We start from the raw sequence: 17,716 nt of genomic DNA on the forward strand, positions 1-17,716 counted from the left end.
ACTTGTAGGTCAACAAGAAAGCAATTATTGCGCACCCCAAATAATTCGATTTCGGATGAAGTGCTTAAAGGTCTCTTAAAGACCTGCCCCTGTCAGATAAGATAAGATAAGATCCCGAAAACAGGATTTTTAGAGCATGAGCAGGATTTGAAGGGGATGTGGGATAAAACAGGAGTTTTGGCTATGACGTCCGTTTTTATTTACTATGCTTTTATTTTAGTGAAAAACTAACCCCAATCGAAAAAATTACCTTAACAAAATATAATAGCAATGTTAAAACAACTATTTAAACGAAATATGTCCAATTCAACACTCAGAATTTAACATCAAAAATCTTAAGGGATTAAACGGGATTTCTTAACCAAGTGACCGGGATTATATTCTTTTGGTCGTGTAGAAACACTGGGAGCTCGGTGCGTTCAATTAAGCCAGTAATCAGAGGGTGATGATAGAATGTCTGTCGATGTTCGATGTTTTTTATATCGATGGTAGGTTCCAGATGTTTTTGTTACATCGATGTTTTCGTCAAACTTCGATGTTTTTGACCAAGTATTGAGACCTAGATGCAAAATGTAGCATATCTGTAAAAAATGTAGTCTTTCAAGAGAAATTCCAGATTTTTTCCAAAATTCCCTGACTTTTCCAGACCAACAAAATTCCCTGACATTTCCAGGTTTTCCAGGTTTTCCCTGACCGTACCAACCCTGGATTTTGATGAAATTTTGTATGTAGGTACTCATTCATGGTATCTCCAGTCGTTTTTTTTTTCATTTAGATTTTTAATGTAAATTTTCCCATAAAATAACGGAAAAATCGGATTTTCTCAATAATGGCCCGAATGTCTTTGATAAAAATTTAGTATGTTGTAGCCCTTTAAATTCTGAACAAAATGGTAGAACTCCCATTTCTGTAAAAATTAGGGTTCAAAAGTTATTGCAAATTAGGTTATTTTCCCATAAAAAGAGAAAATCGTACTTACAAAAGAAACCGGCTTAGATTGAAATTAGTATGTGGTAATACTTGTAATTCCAAACAACATAGTGCAACCCCCCATTGCTGTAAAAAATATGGTTCAAAAGTTATTGTAACTCATGTTATTTTCCCATAAAAACCCATTTAAAAAACGGAAAAATAGATTTTAAAAAACTGATTCTGATTGAAATTATTCTGTTATGGTCCTTATAATTCTAAACAAAATAGTGCATCCCTTCATTCCTGTTAAAATTACTGTTCAAAAGTTAATGACACTTTTGAGATTTTACCTATTAAATACCATAGTGACTCTCATCGCTTACCCATGATAAAGGTTGTTGACAAGCTAATGGGAGAAAGTATGTGTTAGATTGCTGATACCGTTTATTTCTAAATGTAGTTTCTTAAGAGTGGAATGCAAGTTGCATAAATCGTGCAGGTAGGCCAACCTTAAAAAGTCCACAAATTAAATTTTCCCTTCAGTTGTCAATTGTTTCCTATCTAGTTTATGTGCCCATTGTGAAATACACAAACGTATAACAGTAACACATAATATTCCAATTCCAGGGATGGTTGAAACACATCACTATAACAGTGGACGCCACTTTATTTAAAAATACAAATAAATCATTCTATTAAAATCAGTAATGTACTGTACAATATATATTGTTAACATGGATCGAATTATTTTACTTACACACTATATAAAAATTATTTCACACATTGAGATATTAACAAACTTAAATATAGGTTGTATCTGTACCTGCTAGAACTTAACATTTCAAGGCAGGAAGTAAACTATACATTTATTTCATCTTGCAATCCTAAACTTATCCACCAGAAACTTAGTTAAAAAGGAAGTAAATTAAAACCCTGTAATTCATAAACTATAAGAATGTCGACAATATTTGTATGTACAGCATCAGTCAACCTACAGACTCAACATGGATCGAGGAGTAAACTTCCTTAAACTACAAACCTTTATGGAAAAAATATTGTTTTACCATTTGGAATTTGTGATGACAACTTAATTATCTCCGATGCAGAAGTTTAAGCTTACAAAAAAATACAATTAGGTTTTTTTATGAATGCTTGTAAAAAACTAAAATCTTTCTTTACACAAGCAAACAAACTTTCTATCATGTTTAACACACACAAACGAGGTATGGATTGTTTCTGTAAATTATTTTTGCCTGTATATCAGGAAATGTTTTAATGTAAACTTTAGGTAGGCTACAATACAATACAACGCAATAAAAAAGTAAAAAAAATAACAGGAAAGTATTTTTTCTAAAGCTTACAGCTAATAAGTAAATGCAGGGTCAATTTTTGATCTCTAAAAACATTTAATGTTTAAATTAACAATACCTAAAAGTCAAACTGTTTTATAATGTGTGTATCTAAGCCACTAGCATTTTTTACGTTTCTCACAAGAGTCTAGTCCAAACTGGATGGGTAGCTGAGTGAGTGGTTAAAGTGCTCGCCTAACACTCAAAAGGTCGCCGGTTCGATCCTGAGAAATGTAAGTTGCTTTTTGATGGTTCGTAACTGGACACAGCCATTCCTGATCATTGGGCTTGAAAAAATGATCCTGACTGATGAAACAGCTGACAGTCAGTAACAAAGCTACACATATCATCTCACACCATTCTACCATAGATAAAACATACTTCATTAGTAGATTACCCATCCTCATGGAATAGCTTAAGCCGATTTTATCATTAGTTCTGTCTGGTACACAGTAGTCGTGTTTTGTTTAAAATTTGTTTCTTGTTATTTCAGTCATTTAAAACCCCGTTTAACCAAATAAAACAATAAAATCATAAACAATAACTTGCCCTCTAGTTATATAACCAAGCAGTAAAGTTAATAAAATTAACTCTAAAATAATATAAACAAAATGTTGTCGACACTTTAGCCACCAGTGTGGACATGAACTAGACATGAAAAACGAGCTTCAAAATTTACAATGGGGAAGTCTACTTGTGTTGGTTAGTCTATGATTCTACACTCATTTTAGGTAAAATAAGCACCTAGGTGACGTTCCCATCTCAATCGATAACGATCAAACTTTATTACCATCCAATGTCACTTGTTATATAACATCATTAATCGATACCCCAACGACAAATGGCAACTGGATCAAGAATTTGTGTTTAATACGAGATACTGTACTCTGCAAAAAACCTTCCAAAATCTTCATTGACACCAGTAGTACATCTTAATTAAGGGACTTACCTTGGTATTTAAAGAAGGGTAACAAAGCTGAAAATTACTTACTGCCAAATATATCTACATTTCCTTTGTGGTTTCTTTTGTGTTACTTTGGTGATGTGAGATGCCTACAATTTTTAAGGTAAGTCTGCTTATCCTCTGTTGTCTCCTTAATTTTGTAAACAGTGTAATTCCACTTAAGTATCAGTATATGTAATTGGAAAAAGTAATAAAATATACCTGTTAGGGACGCCAAGTGGCTGATTAGCATTTTGGAAGAGATTAGAAATGATTTTTTTAGCTATTCTGAGAATATTTAGAGCCAATAGGCTAAAAGATACACAAACACGCGTTATGTGTTGTGATCCTGTTTGTCTATCTATTGGTTGGGCTTCAATTTCTCAGGTAAGCTAACTGAATTCTTATTTTTCAAAAAGTTACCAAGATAAAAACAGCAATTATGTATACAACAAAATCTTCAACATTACGTAAAAAATATACAACCTATGCTATAAATTCCACAACCAATATTAAAAAGGTCCAAATTCCAAATGTATGTTCAGTCTCAGTTATTCACTGGTGGTAGTTACCAAGTTCGTACTTAGCTTTGAACTTTTGATCTTTTTTTGTTTCTTATCATGAGACTTACTTTGGTCACTATCTTCAGAGTCAGAACTGCTACTTGAATGAGCTTTCCTTCTTTTTCGCTTTTTAGAGTGTTTTGACTTTCTCTTTATATGTTTATCACTTTTTTTCTTCTTCCTTTTCTGGCTCTTCTCATCTGTGTCTTCAGAAGACGAACTTTCACTCCGACTATCTTCAGAAGAATTCACAGATTTCTTCTTCATTTGTTTGTAAGAATTTGAAATCTTCTTATATTTTTTGGATTTTGATTTCCGTTTTGAATCGGAAGCTGAAGATTCTTCTGATTCACTTTCAGAATCAGAAGTATCTTTTGTTCGTTTCTTCTTCTTAATTTCCTTAACTAATTTGCCACCACGATAGTACCTTTTTGCGACAATTAACTTCTTTTTCTTACCATGTTTGTAGTCACTAGAATCGCTGCTTGATGAGGAGTCACTACTATCACTGCTTTCACTTGAAGATTCACTGCTGCTTGAATGTCGTCTCTTTTTTCTTTTTCTTGTCTCAGACTCTTTGCGTTTTCTTTTCAAACTTTTCTTTTTATCTTTTTCATGAGAACTTTTTGTGGTCGTAATTTTCTTCTCATCTTTTAGACTAGATTTCCCTTCACTGCCTTGACCATTTTCATAATCTTCCAAATTAGCACTTTCAGTGGGTTTTTTATCATCTTTGCTAGATCTTCTACTAGACGAAATATTCTTTTTGCATTCTACTTCAGGAACATTTTTATTTGTAGACAAATTCAAACTCTTTTCACTATCCTCTCTGGGTGTTTGAGTCTCTTGACTGTCGTTAAAGCTATCAGACAGGGTTTCATCTTTAATCGAAACATGATGTGGACTATTGTATTTAGAACTTCTCTCTTCTTTGTTTATAATTTCTCTCTTTTCAGTCTTAACTGGAAGTTTATCTACACTATCACTTTTTACAAAGTCACGTTGGCGGCTACTACTTTTACCATTAATCACTTTGCTTTCTTTAGTATCCAATCTCTTTTCTTCTCGTTTAACTTCAGGCTTCCTTTCTTCAACTCTTCTACTGCTGCTACTGCTACTAACTCTCTTTGAGTCATCTTCCCTTCTACGTGAACTTTCTATTTCTTTTCTCTTATCATGTCGCTTGTCATCCTCCCTGTAGTCCCTTTTATCCTTTTTTCGCCAGTCAGACCGGCTGCGTTCTCTTTCATCTCGTCTCCTATGCCTGTCATCACTGTCTCTGACTCTCTCCTTTTCCCTTTCACGGCCTCTCTCCTCTTCTCTATCCCTTCCTCTGTCTTTACGCCTTTCCCGTTCTTCATGTTCTCTATCTCTCTCTCGTCTACTGGATCTCTCTCCTTTTGATCTGGAATCCTCTCTTTCCTTATTCCTGCTGCTTCTACCATCTTTACTTTGATCCTGTGCGAAAATAATTTCATTTTTATTAGACACTTATTTGAATTGAAATAAAAACATCTGCTAACATTTGTTCATATACCAACTAATCCCTATGTAAACATCTATGTAAAAATTAAAGCACCATGACTAAATATCCAGATCAGTTTTCAACTATGTAAAGCACTAGTTTCAACTGGACGATCTTTTTGATCATTAATACAATCAAAACATGTGGAACAAAACTGGCAAAGCTATACATTTCCAAATCTTCTGCTAAAATTTGCTTAACTAAGCTCTTAAACACCCCACTAAGTTGTGACAGTTGATCAATTGTTCATCAAGATCTTTGAACACAAATACCCAAAGTTTTTCAAAATTTTTATTGATTCAGTTGATGAAAACCAAGAAAACCAATTGTGTGTTTGAGTTTTTCTCACAAGGTTATACATTAGTAAGTGGTTGTCAACTAAAACAGTTCCAGCAGCACTTATACCAATTGATTAAAAAATTAAAAATAGCCATACTACGTTTTACTGCTTTGGTGTAAGAGGAAAACAAGATAGTAACTTGAAGTATTTGTTTTTAAGACATAATTCAGAATTATTAGCACATTAAAAAGAAAAACAGTTGCTTTAATCCAACAATGCAATTTTCTCAGACATCTCTGTTAAATAAAAACTGGATACAGATAATTATTATTTCAAGAATAAAAATTTACCTTGCTATCAAAATACTCAACGCCTCGGCCCTTCCCTCTCCATCTCATCTTGGCGACACTCTGGCTGAAGTCCACGTGGATTCTGCGGTCGTCGATTAAAACATTGTCCATTTTGAAGTAGGCTTCCTCACAAGCTTTCTGCTCTTCAAACTCGACAAAGGCATACTGTAAAGAGTCTCCAGTATTTTTGTCCCTTATAACCTCGCAACTGTAAAACACCAGAGGATTAGAAGTGTTAAAAATATGAAGTAATTAGACTTGGATGTAATATCTCAGAAATATTATAAAATAGGCTGAATTATTTTCAAAACTGCTAGCTGCATGTTAAACTTAAATAAGGACTAGACAACGTTTTGAGACATTTTTTGAAAATCATAGTTTTTTTGTTGAATAAACCAGAATGAGAGAACTTTATTTAATGTTTTGAAAGATTATTTCTTTTGTTTTTTGATGCATTTAAAAAATCTTTTTTGCAGTTAACCAATGAGGTCTTAGTATCTAGAATCAAAACTGTAAGCTAATTCACAGATATTGTAAAACTTTTGATTCTGGTCAAACATTAATTCAACTGACTCTTACAGTAGAATTTACCTTTTTACTTTTCCGAATCGACTGAATATAATCTCAAGATCATCGTCAGTTGTGACCGGGTTTAGTTTGCAGACAAAAAGAACGTTCTCTGGAGGGGCCATCTCTGCGTCAGGCAGGTCGCCCACTATCTCCAGGATGGTCGCTCTGGCCTTTGCCTCTCGCTCTTGCCGCAACTCCTCCACCTGCTCAGCCGAGAGTCCTTGCGTCTCATCCACCTCCTCGTCCGCTCCGATCCTGCCATTCTAAACAACACAGACACCAATAGAAAAGTTTGAAAGTACAGTAATTTTTATCAAGAACTGTATAAGAAATGGTTTACTCTTCAAAGATTCACAATCGTTTGCCTTAATTTTAAAACCATACGAGAGAAATTTAGGTAACTGATATTCTCAAAAGCATCATAATGTAGTTAGCGAAGAATCAAGTTAATCAATTTGGTACATAGGCCTAGTTAAGATTGATTGCCGTGCTACTACTTTCAAAAGTATTTCATTGTCATTATTTAAGAGGTTCCAAGGACAAGTTACAGTTAACGGCCTCAACAAACAGATTTTAAACTTCTTTTCTGGACAAGATATTTTACAAACAACTAAAAGGTGCTAAAATGCTGTTTTGGGAAATCCTATACCAATCCAGAGAGCTGAGAACTACGAAAGGTTTTAAAATTATGTTTGGGGTCAAGATTTACTTCTTGAGATCGTAGAGCAAAGTAATGGTTGAATTCAATGAGGAACTCACAGCAAGTCGTTCCTGGGTCGCCTCGGGTGACATGTCAGGAGCGACCAGGCCAGATGGGTCGTCAAACGGGTCCTCCAAGATAATTGTGTGTGTGATGCTGCCAAACACCACAGAAATTTGTTAAAACTAAACTACCACATTTGATGTAAAGTACTCAACATTAGTTCCCATTTCATAGTTTTAATATATGAAAACTGGGGAAAACAAATATACCTAATATTCAGTTTAGTGGTTTTCATGTAAGTTAAAATTACAAAATAAAATGAATTTCTGAACATTTACAACGGAAAGTTGACGATTAAGCGTGAAAATATCTTCATCAACACCCCCTTCTAAAGAGAATTAATGAATTCTATAATGTAAATTGAGGTTGAACTATGAAAGGGTGGATGATAGGATTTACTGTACATTGGTTACATAAGAAAAACCATTAATGGTTGATTTTAAACAAATTCTCCTTTATTCAGGATGTAAATGGTAATGTAACATTTTACTAACTCATTGCTTATGTAGTCTCAAGTATCAATAGTATGTTTTACTTTTAAACACCTTTCAAAAGTGTTGATAGTTAGAATTCGAAAGGTGGTCAACTACATTTTGAGCTGGCCCCTCAAAGCCCTTCATTTAAGTATTGATTCATTATTCATTTGTCTGCAAGATGTATTACTAATAGCTCAGCCAGATCAGAAAACCTTGGTCTACTCTTCAAAATTAAAAATTCTTCATAAAATAGTTTTTTAAGGTACAGTAGTACTTTGATCAAATAAAAACTCACTGACTTCATGATGGTGAAATTTGAGCTTTAGTAACATAGAACTAACTGATTTGACAAGTAAGTAAATTGAAAAAGAATAAAACTTTAAGAATCAACCGCCTCTTTATGATTCATCGACACATTCCTGTTTACTAATGAATACAAACCCTTTAATAAGCAAAATTCTTATGGAGAATAGTCAAGACTGGAATTTTGCCGCCGAAATGAGATTCCTGCGGCTGCTGCTACAATCGCTTGTGCGGGGGCAGCGCTATCTCTATCTCTCTCTCTAAGCCAATTCTTTCTCTCACTCAGTCAGCTAACTTGGCCACACGGTGGCGATATACTTAGCGGCTGCCGCAGGAAGTGTCCAAGATCAAATATTCTCAGACTGAATTTTTTACAAAGGCATTGCACTTCTTATAAGTTTTGTTAACTTTTTGTATTCATTGTGTTTACTTTATGTACAAATTATATCAAATGGTTTGTTTTGACTTAGTAAGTGGATTTTATCTACTCTATAATGGTATTGTTTTAGCATAGCCTCTTCTAACACTAGGTCACGGCGTTGGTATGTGGCAAAGTCGCAACGGCCGTCCTATTACCATGGTGATAACAAATGAGTAAACATTATCATTGTGCAGACGCTCCATTATGAATAATTGCAACAGCTGTTTCAGTGGGTCGAGGCTGTGGCGTTGCCACTTTTGTCTTGGATTCAGTAAATATATTCAACTTTTGTAGGATTTGCATCCTACAAAATCAGCTGATTGACTATTATTATAACTACGATTTAACCTGTCATTTTGTGTTTATAATTTATGTTCTCTTTTCGGTATTTCTGGAACTTTCTGGACTTTTCTTTTAAATGTTTTTAAAACATTCCTACGATCTTAATAAACCACTGCAAATTACAAAAATATACGGAACTATTTTCTCAAGTCGCAGAGCACATTGCTTGCCGAGGAAAAAATAGCGGAGTGATACGGACCGGGGACTACTTTCTCTAGGGCACCTATTTGTGTTGCCAGCTGAACCTAAAAACGTGTTGTATAGTGTTTGAAAGACTAATTATTTATATGCTTTATAGTGACTATAGGAAAAATATAATGTGTAACAGGAGTGCAAAAGGCCTTTGCTGCACTCGAGATCATCATTAAACGTTGCTCTTTTATGCAGCAAATGCCACTTTGCTCACTAGTTACACAAATAACTATTGTATCATTAATGCAGAGTTAAGCCAAATAATGATAAGGCCTTATATTCATGGGTATCTTAATGATGCAATCATTTTAGATTGACAAAAAAGATATGATCAAGTTAAATTTAGTTTAACTTTATTGACCAAGGTTTGCTGGACTATAAAAAAAATGTTGTGTGGCTATACATAATTTATACATCGCAAGAGAGTGTCGTAACTGATACTTTCAATCTAGCCTTTTTACAACAAATCATTTCTAAGACTTGAGCCTGTTGAAAATGCCTGTCTTTTGTTTTTTGTCATAGTCATACTACAGATGATGTGAATGTTTATTTTTTACCAGCTGTCTGTTTAGTTAGTCCAAATTTATTCCATGACTTGCAAACATTGATGAGAAATATATTTGCTTGATTTATAGTTTAAATTTGTTTTTTTCATCGTAGTATAACTTTTAGTTTTAGTATAACATCCAAACAGTAAACTCGAACACAACAGTAAAGGCTGCGGGAAAGGAAGCTATAAAAGCTCTTAGCAGTGGAGTCGAAGTAGCGAACTATAAAAATGGGAAACTGGAAACGTTCACACTCAACGATGTCTGGTATGTTCCTGACGTTTTTCGGAACTTAGTGTCCATTTTCACTGCCCATGATCGAAACCCTAATAGCAGGTTTGAATCGACTAATACCGAGTGTCGGTTTACTATTAACGAACAAACTGTATTCAAAGGTACTCGGAACTGTGGTGGAACTTTGTATCGTGCCTCATTACGCACAGTTCAACCGTCTGAGGTTTGCGCTAATGCAGCAGAAGACAATCACATTCTGCAGTTATATCATGAGGGCTGGGGTCACATGGATAAACACTGTGTCCGATCGAAGCTTGAATCCGAAATGGGTATCAAAGTGCCAGCCAACTACGAGATCTGCGAACCGTGTCAGTTTGGAAAGGCAAACCGTCTACCATTTGGGACACGAGAACGCCCCTCAGCCCCCGGTGAGTTGTAATCCGGTTACGTTTGCGGCCCGTTTGACCCATCCTTTGAAGGTTGCCGATACTTGATCGGCATAAAAGTCCACTTTTCAAGGTACCGATACTATTTTGTTGCAAGGGAAAAATCTGCTGTCAAGGAAGCGTTGCGTGAAGTGTTGGTTAAAGCTCGCACAATTGGTCATCACGTCAGAGAGTTTCTTAGTGACAACGGCTATTTTGGCTAACTGTTTAGTTAGTCCAAATTTGTTCCATGACTTGTAAAGATTGATGAGAAATACATTTGCTGGTTTTATAGTTTAAATTTGTTTTTTCATCGTAGTGTAACTTAGATTTTCCCTAAACACCTCCACTTGGGACAATAATTCAAGAGAGCCCAAGTCCATCCCCCCTTTTAAATTAGTTGTTATGATAGAGGAACATTGATTTATATAACATTTTCTTTCTTAGGTTGTTAATAACTGATTTGTAAGGAAAGCTTACGTAGGTAAAACAAAGTTGTTTTTATATACAACACATTCTAAACAACATAGACTAAAGAATATATTTTTATTTCAATTCATCTAAAGATAAATATAATCTGTTAACCAATTCAGTTAAGTTAAACATAGAACTCAGTTTTAAAAACAGTCATTGTTTTGCCTATAGTAAGAAAAAACACTACTTCACGCAAATATAAATTCACAGACTTTGAATGGATTTGCATTTTATTAACAGATTATGAGTCATTAAGTTATTGTACTTCATTACTGGCAGAAAAAAATGAAATCCTCTAAACAGACTGAAATTTAACAAAATGCTTTACTTTTTAAACATTACAGTATATATGAAATCCCTTTAAAAAATACCTAGTAGAAAACAAGTGTGTGGTAATGAAGCAATTTAAATTTAGACACCATTTTTATCATACTGAATCTCATCAAATATTACAAAAAAAACTCAATGTACTTAATGATTAAGTTTAAGCTTCTAAAAAAAATAAAGCCACCTATTTGGATTAAACAGTAAATTTTTGTTTTGATAATTTTAATCAAATGGCAATGAATGTCCGTTGAGACAGTAAACTAATAGAACTATCTCTCTAATGGTTACAGTTCAAACAAACTGATAATGAAGCCTTAATAGCTTGACATACAATAAATATCACCAATATGTCTGCAACACAGGGAAACAAAACTTTCTGATACTAAACAGTTATCATTATAAGTTTTGAAACTTTTGGTTCTTTTTATAAGATGGTAAATCAAAGTGGTAAAAGTGCAGGAGGAAAGTTCAAAAATATTATGAGTTAAAGTACTGTAGCTATACCTCAAGACCAATAATATATCTTCTTAATATTTTATTTGCATTCCAACTATTGGTGTCATTTCCTCAATGGCATTAACGTCATCACAGAATAAACCGAATCATTCACAAATTTTTAAAGGAGTGTGCAACAAAATATAATACCGAGCGAGGTGTCTCAGAACAATTCTTTATTTGATTTGTTACAATCATCTTTGCTGGATGAGACTTGAAGCAATGCTGTAGCCCTGGTACTTCGTGAGAAATCCAGGAAACTGCAGCAAATCTTTGGATAGAAGTTCCAAGCTGCTCGGATTGGTGATTAAGGTTGAACGACAAAATTGAAGTTCTGGAAGGTCGCTGACTTATCCAGAACTGTGTGAAAAATTTGAAGGAAACCAAATCTGATGTTAGGCCCGCCAGGAAACGAAGTTCATCTAACCACTTTGAGCGAGCGAGTTCCTCTCGTGGAGTGAGTAGTAAACGATCCTCTTCACGTTAAAGTCAAATCTCCCGATCTGTAATAATTCTCCAAAACAACAATAGCCAAGTTTGTACAGCAATTCCACCTCTCAAGTTACCTGTTGGGCCTAACTTGTTTTATGGCAACCAGACAATTAATCATTAAAACACAGCACGTCAGAAGAAGACTCAGATGGTACAGCTGGCGGATGTCGTGAGGTTGTGTTGACAGCAGCTGACAGTGGCAACAGCAGAGGTTCTTCATGCCATGTTTCTTCATAAGTTTAGGTAGAATAATTACTGGTTGCCATAAAATTGTGAGGCCCACAACCCAAAGACTACAACCATGCCAAATCTACATAGGTTAATTTTGGTACCAAATAAACTTTTAAGCATGTTATTTGATTTTTGACAGCTAAGGACAAAAAGTCATTAATAGAAGCAAAGTGTAGCCAATACATATTTTAAACCTAAAAGCTTAGGTGCAATATTTTTGCTTCTAAATGTTTATAGTGTGTGTAATGTTGTGACTTGATAAGTTACAGTGGTTTTAAAGTAACAGAAATTTCAAAAAATATTTTTTAGAGCCCAAGTATGACCATTAGTACCCAAGCTACAGATTATTTTGATGTGTTACCGAATGTCTTTGTAAGGTCTGTGCTGTGTGTCACAGATGGCTTCGTTCAGTTTCAATACAATCTCTGCCCCTTCAGAGATCTCTCCGAACACGCAATGCTCTCCATCCAGTGATACCAACTCCTCCCCCAGTGTGATGAAAAACTGTGAGCCCAACCTGTAACATGGTTGAATCACAGTGTTACCAACTGTTCCACAAACTCTGCTAGAGATCTCTTCAAACACACAATGTTCACCATACAGTCATACCAACTCCTAGTTTTGGGGAATTTAAAATGGGTTTGAACAAAAGCCTAGAAAAATTACTATTTTTAAATGCTGTATCACTAATAACAACTCATTGAAAATCCATGAACTTCAATCAAACACTTAAGAATGTACTCCAATTAGTTTTAAAATACAGACTATTGTTTTTAATGAGTGATTTCAACTAGGTCCTATTTGAAAAATAGGTACATAATTTTTAATTACGTTAGGTAGGATATATAATGCTGAATTAAATGGTGACAAAGACCGCAACAGAAAAATGTGGTGCCATATTTTTCAAAAAATTAACTTCAACAAGTTATTTCAGTCATTAAGGAAAATTATACAATTATACTTACATATTATTTCCACAGTTGACCATAGACAGAAGACCTGGTTTGTTGTGTTTCAGTTTAGGCATGGTTTCTGCTTCGAAATACCTTGCATTATCACCATACAAAAGCCTGAAAATAATTAACAAAATAGAATACTTAATGGTTTCAAGAAGTGGATTGTAAAATGTGAAATTCATAAGATGTTAGTGCATTGGAAAACATGCAGTAACATTACAATGACTGCCAAAATTATGAAACATAATGAAAACGGTGATAAATTAATTACTGAATAATCTAGAGCTGAAACTTTAGATATGTAATAAAATGTAATGGAGGTCTAAGATTTTTTAAATGCAAACATAGTATATTTACCCATATACAGACTCCCCACCAGACCCAGTGCCAGAAGGGTCCCCAGTCTGGGCTAAAAAGTTTGGCTGTACCGAGTGAAACAGGCAGAAGTTGTAATACTTCATTTTACACAACTTCAGAAAATTCTTGCAAGCTGAAACAAAAACCATTTCAAAAACTTCCTACAGTAAATGTGTAGGACTTATTTAATAACTTCCTACCTATTTTTTTTTTTTTTGTCCTAAGGACGCTAGGCACGAGCCTGGGATTGTTTTTCACATTACTTCAGGCTAGACCTAGGGGTTGCGGCACTATCACTTAGATAAAATCCATTGGTGACTTGGCGGGGATCGAACCCAGGACCTCAGGGACTGAGGTCCCGCGCTCTAACCACTACGCCAGCTCGCTCCCCAATAACTTCCTACCTATTGAAACATAAAAAATAAGGATCCTGTAGACCTAAGCTAACTTCCCATGTATTTTATATGAAATACCGGTAGGCCTAAAATTAAACCAAATAGGCCTACATTAATTAGCCTATTTTTAGTTTTTTTAAATTTTTATAAAAAATTTTCACTTTACTGTTTAATTACACAGTATGTTATTAATTGCTATGAAAATGCATTATTAACTTGACAAAAACGTCTAGCCATTACTTTTTCTTTTTAGAATCAATTCGGTACAAGTGTTGCAAGCTGCTGTTGCATAGGGGCCTAGCTTTTTTTACCCCAATGGGTACATTCAAAGGCGAGTATAGTCTCCCATTACGTTTTGAGCAGAGGGAATTTCGATGAGTATATATTTGTCAACGGTAAGGGTTAAAACTTAAGATAAAAGAATTTTAGTTCAGAAATAGAGATTCATGACTATTAACAACAAGAGAACCTACTGTAGTACCGGATATTACTTAACATAGGTTACCTAACTAATATAACTAGCACACAGTCTTTAAAAACCAGGTATCCATCAACAATGAGGTATCAATTTTTGAATCAATAAACCAGACGTTAAACACTTGAAACTCCGCAGCTATTATTACATACAATACAGATAATCTGTTTTCAACGAATTTAAATTTTAAAAAAATAATCACTGACTCATAACTCTTATGTCAAACTTGTTGCTATCAAACGTGATGCACTGATGGCAAAAAAAAAAAAAAATGGGCCATAAGTTTTTCTGAAAAATTGCCGAAAATATAAAAAGTTCCTCTTCAATTAACCTCGTTAATTTAAAATCAACTGTCACAATATTGTGAAAGTTAACTTTCTCCTTCAAAAATCCACATAACAAAAAAACACAAAGAGTCAAGTTTGGTGATCTTGGAGTGCAGGTTAGGAAGATGTTGGTCTGATACTGCACATTAGAATAATGTAAAGGAACCTACATTCTACATTACAATCACATTGTTTTTCTGTTAGGGTATTTTATTCTGATTAATCACAATCAAATGAGAAATGAGTTATCGGAGGTATTTTTGTATGACTTATATGTGTTTATTATAGGCCTAACTGTGTAGTTTAATTTTGTAGCATGTTAATATGTCTGATATATTAATTTAAAAATAACAAGTTCTCCATGGATGGGAGAACCAATAACTTATACTAACTAAACAATAAGTTACCTTGAGGCCTACTATCAATAAATAAATCCACAGTGAAGTCACCGACAGTAGTTTCAATGACCACCGCCATGATGTGTGATTTTGTATCACTTTCTCCAACACTGGATCTAGGACTGCAGGTTTGGTGTCATTACAAAGATATTCTTAGCCCGTACCGCTTTTTTTGCTTCAGATCTGGCCTTTTACTGACTGTGCTCCTAAAAAAAGTGTTTTATTTGGTACATTTTTAGGATGTAAACCCTTTTTTATAAGACTTTTTTCATTACGGCAACCTGACAAAAACTAAAGAGATATGATAAGGAGTGAGGTTACTGTAATGGAAAAGCCGTATTTAATTGAACAGTGATACCTATCACACCCAATAGGGCTAGTATTCATTTGCGTAAAAATTATTGTAGTTTGGATAAGGAGGTAAATAACTTAACTAGGCCTAACTAATAAGAAAAAATTTTGAGATTTTACATGGATGCACCTACATTAACTATCCAACAAATAGACCTACCTACCAGAAAAGTGATCTTAAAAAACTCTCAAGTTACCAGGGCATAAACCAATTAAATTTAGGGTAGAATTTTGATAATAGTTATGACTTTTTAAAACCAGTTAAATACCTTACTTGATCAAATTTTCAAGATTAGGCCTAAGTCATAAATGAGTCAACTATAAGGTGTCACTCAGAAGCGGGAAGCAACGGGGTGCCTTTCATACATTCACTCACATAAAAAAAAACAAGTCTGGAGAATATTTACCCCGTACGTGCATTCTAGGATTAACTAACTTCATTAGCGATTATAGCATTCTAGGGCAATCTTTCTTGCCAACTTGTTTTAACCATTGTTGTTGTTTATTGTTAACTTAGGCCTATGCTGTTTTTTTATCTGTTTATTGTTAAACAATTTATGCTGTTTAACTTGTTGTTCATTTGTTATTTAATTTTGTTAACTGTTAGTAGCATCGTAACATTGCAAGTAACCAGTAGCAGCCTGATAGGTTAAAGTAGTGGGAGGACCCATCAATTTTATTGGGAGGTTACTGATACCTGGGGAAGGTAAATCAAGTTATGAGTTATTTAAATGTTGGTTTAGGCCACTTTTCTTGATAAAAACTTCTAGTCCTTATGGACCAGCCGCCACTGAATGTAGGCCTAACTTATGTAATGTAGGCTATTGGTATTTTGTCATTGAGACTAAATAAATCATAATCGAAACTAGAGTAGGCAAAGGCCTAAGTAGGCCGAGTCTACGATTGAGAATATCGGTAACTTAATTTTTAAATAGGGCATACAAAGGATATCTCAATTTTGCCAAGTGTGGTAGGGTAAAGCGAATATTTTGAAAGCTATTGTTGTTTTCATGCCGTACAGCCCTTAGCCCACTGAAATTCAAGGTAGGCCTGGGACTAACTTATCATAACTTAATATGACGATAGGATACTTTCTCAAAATAAAAATGAAATCTTTTAGCATAATCCAAGAAAAGCCAATTCAATTATTTATTTGGCCATTGCAATGGCAAGTTGTTTCTCAAATTAGCCTGCCTACTTTGCCATCTGGAAGCAGGATTACGTTGTACGAATAGATATTTCCTTTTAAGATGTAATGCAGATTTTACAATACAACAACTAATTACAAACTACATAACTATTACCTTTGTTAAAAACTCAAGTTCTTGATTTGAGAAATATTTAAGCCTACGCTATACTAAACTTAAGTCAGAGCCACGACACAACACACAACATAACCTAATTCACAGAAAAGGTTTGAGTTTGAGTTTGACTTTGAATAGAATAATAATAAACGCAAACGTCTGTTTCGAGCTTCTTGCTTGGCTTGATTCTTCTGTCTTCTTCTTTTCTCGTTCTGCGTGTCTGCTTCTGCTCTACTAGCTGGCCGAGTTTTGGGATTTACTCAAGGGAGGTACAGAAGAGGATTCGATGACGTCAGCTGTCAGAAAAAAAGTTGTTGACGTAATCGATTGAGCGATCTGTTGAAGGTGGAATATCGTACTCGTACTAAGTTTATCACTATCGTATCGTTTCGACTTTCGTTATTGTATGGCTGTCGGCTGCCGTTTGCTTATGTTTATGTGCTTTCCTCATCACTCTCCTCCTTCACTTCAACTAAGTTACTAAGTTTAAGTTTACTATTTATTTATAGGCCTACATACAGTTTAAAGTTAAAGGTAAGTAATTATTCCTAATTAACTTTTGAGGTATTAATAATTAGGCTTAAGTTATGGCTATTTTTAATTTGTATTATGGACCACATGATAGTCCAAACCCAGAAAACCCTAATCTTAACCTGATTTGCTTAGTTAATATAGGCTAGGCATAGGCTAGTCATTGATTTGTGTTTGTAAAAGTCAGGCCCAGAGTAGGATGACCAGGTTGTTTCAGAATAAAAACAGGACATTCAAACAAATCTCGGCCTCCCCCGTAACTTACAACACACACCTGAGTGTCTAATTAAATTACACAGAGGGTCTCTTATTTGCTAATGCAGTAGAGTCCCACAAACTCGGCGTAATGTGGACTGGAAGGGTGCCGAGTTTGTGAAATGCCGGGTTATCGGGAACTAGGGTTAAAAA

At 34.6% G+C, this 17,716-nt stretch overlaps 1 protein-coding gene across 1 annotated transcript; it reads right to left on the reverse strand.

Annotated features, from left to right (window-relative positions):
• Positions 1-1,575: 1,575 nt before the first annotated feature.
• On the reverse strand, positions 1,576-16,929 carry LOC128988863 (peptidyl-prolyl cis-trans isomerase sig-7-like). Its single transcript, XM_054410582.1, has 9 exons — positions 16,778-16,929; positions 15,132-15,328; positions 13,529-13,661; positions 13,181-13,285; positions 12,577-12,732; positions 7,252-7,348; positions 6,514-6,755; positions 5,923-6,130; positions 1,576-5,225 (listed from the first exon to the last, which is right to left on the reverse strand). Exons 2-9 carry the CDS (start codon positions 15,199-15,201, stop codon positions 3,756-3,758), a joined length of 2,481 nt encoding a protein of 826 aa, XP_054266557.1. The 5' UTR covers positions 15,202-15,328; positions 16,778-16,929; the 3' UTR covers positions 1,576-3,755.
• Between the last annotated feature and the right edge of the window lie 787 nt (positions 16,930-17,716).

Source organism: Macrosteles quadrilineatus, unplaced genomic scaffold (assembly GCF_028750875.1).
Source record: "Macrosteles quadrilineatus isolate MER2022 unplaced genomic scaffold, UCM_ALF_1.0 Scaffold_3__2_contigs__length_128488019, whole genome shotgun sequence".
NCBI lineage: Eukaryota > Metazoa > Arthropoda > Insecta > Hemiptera > Cicadellidae > Macrosteles > Macrosteles quadrilineatus.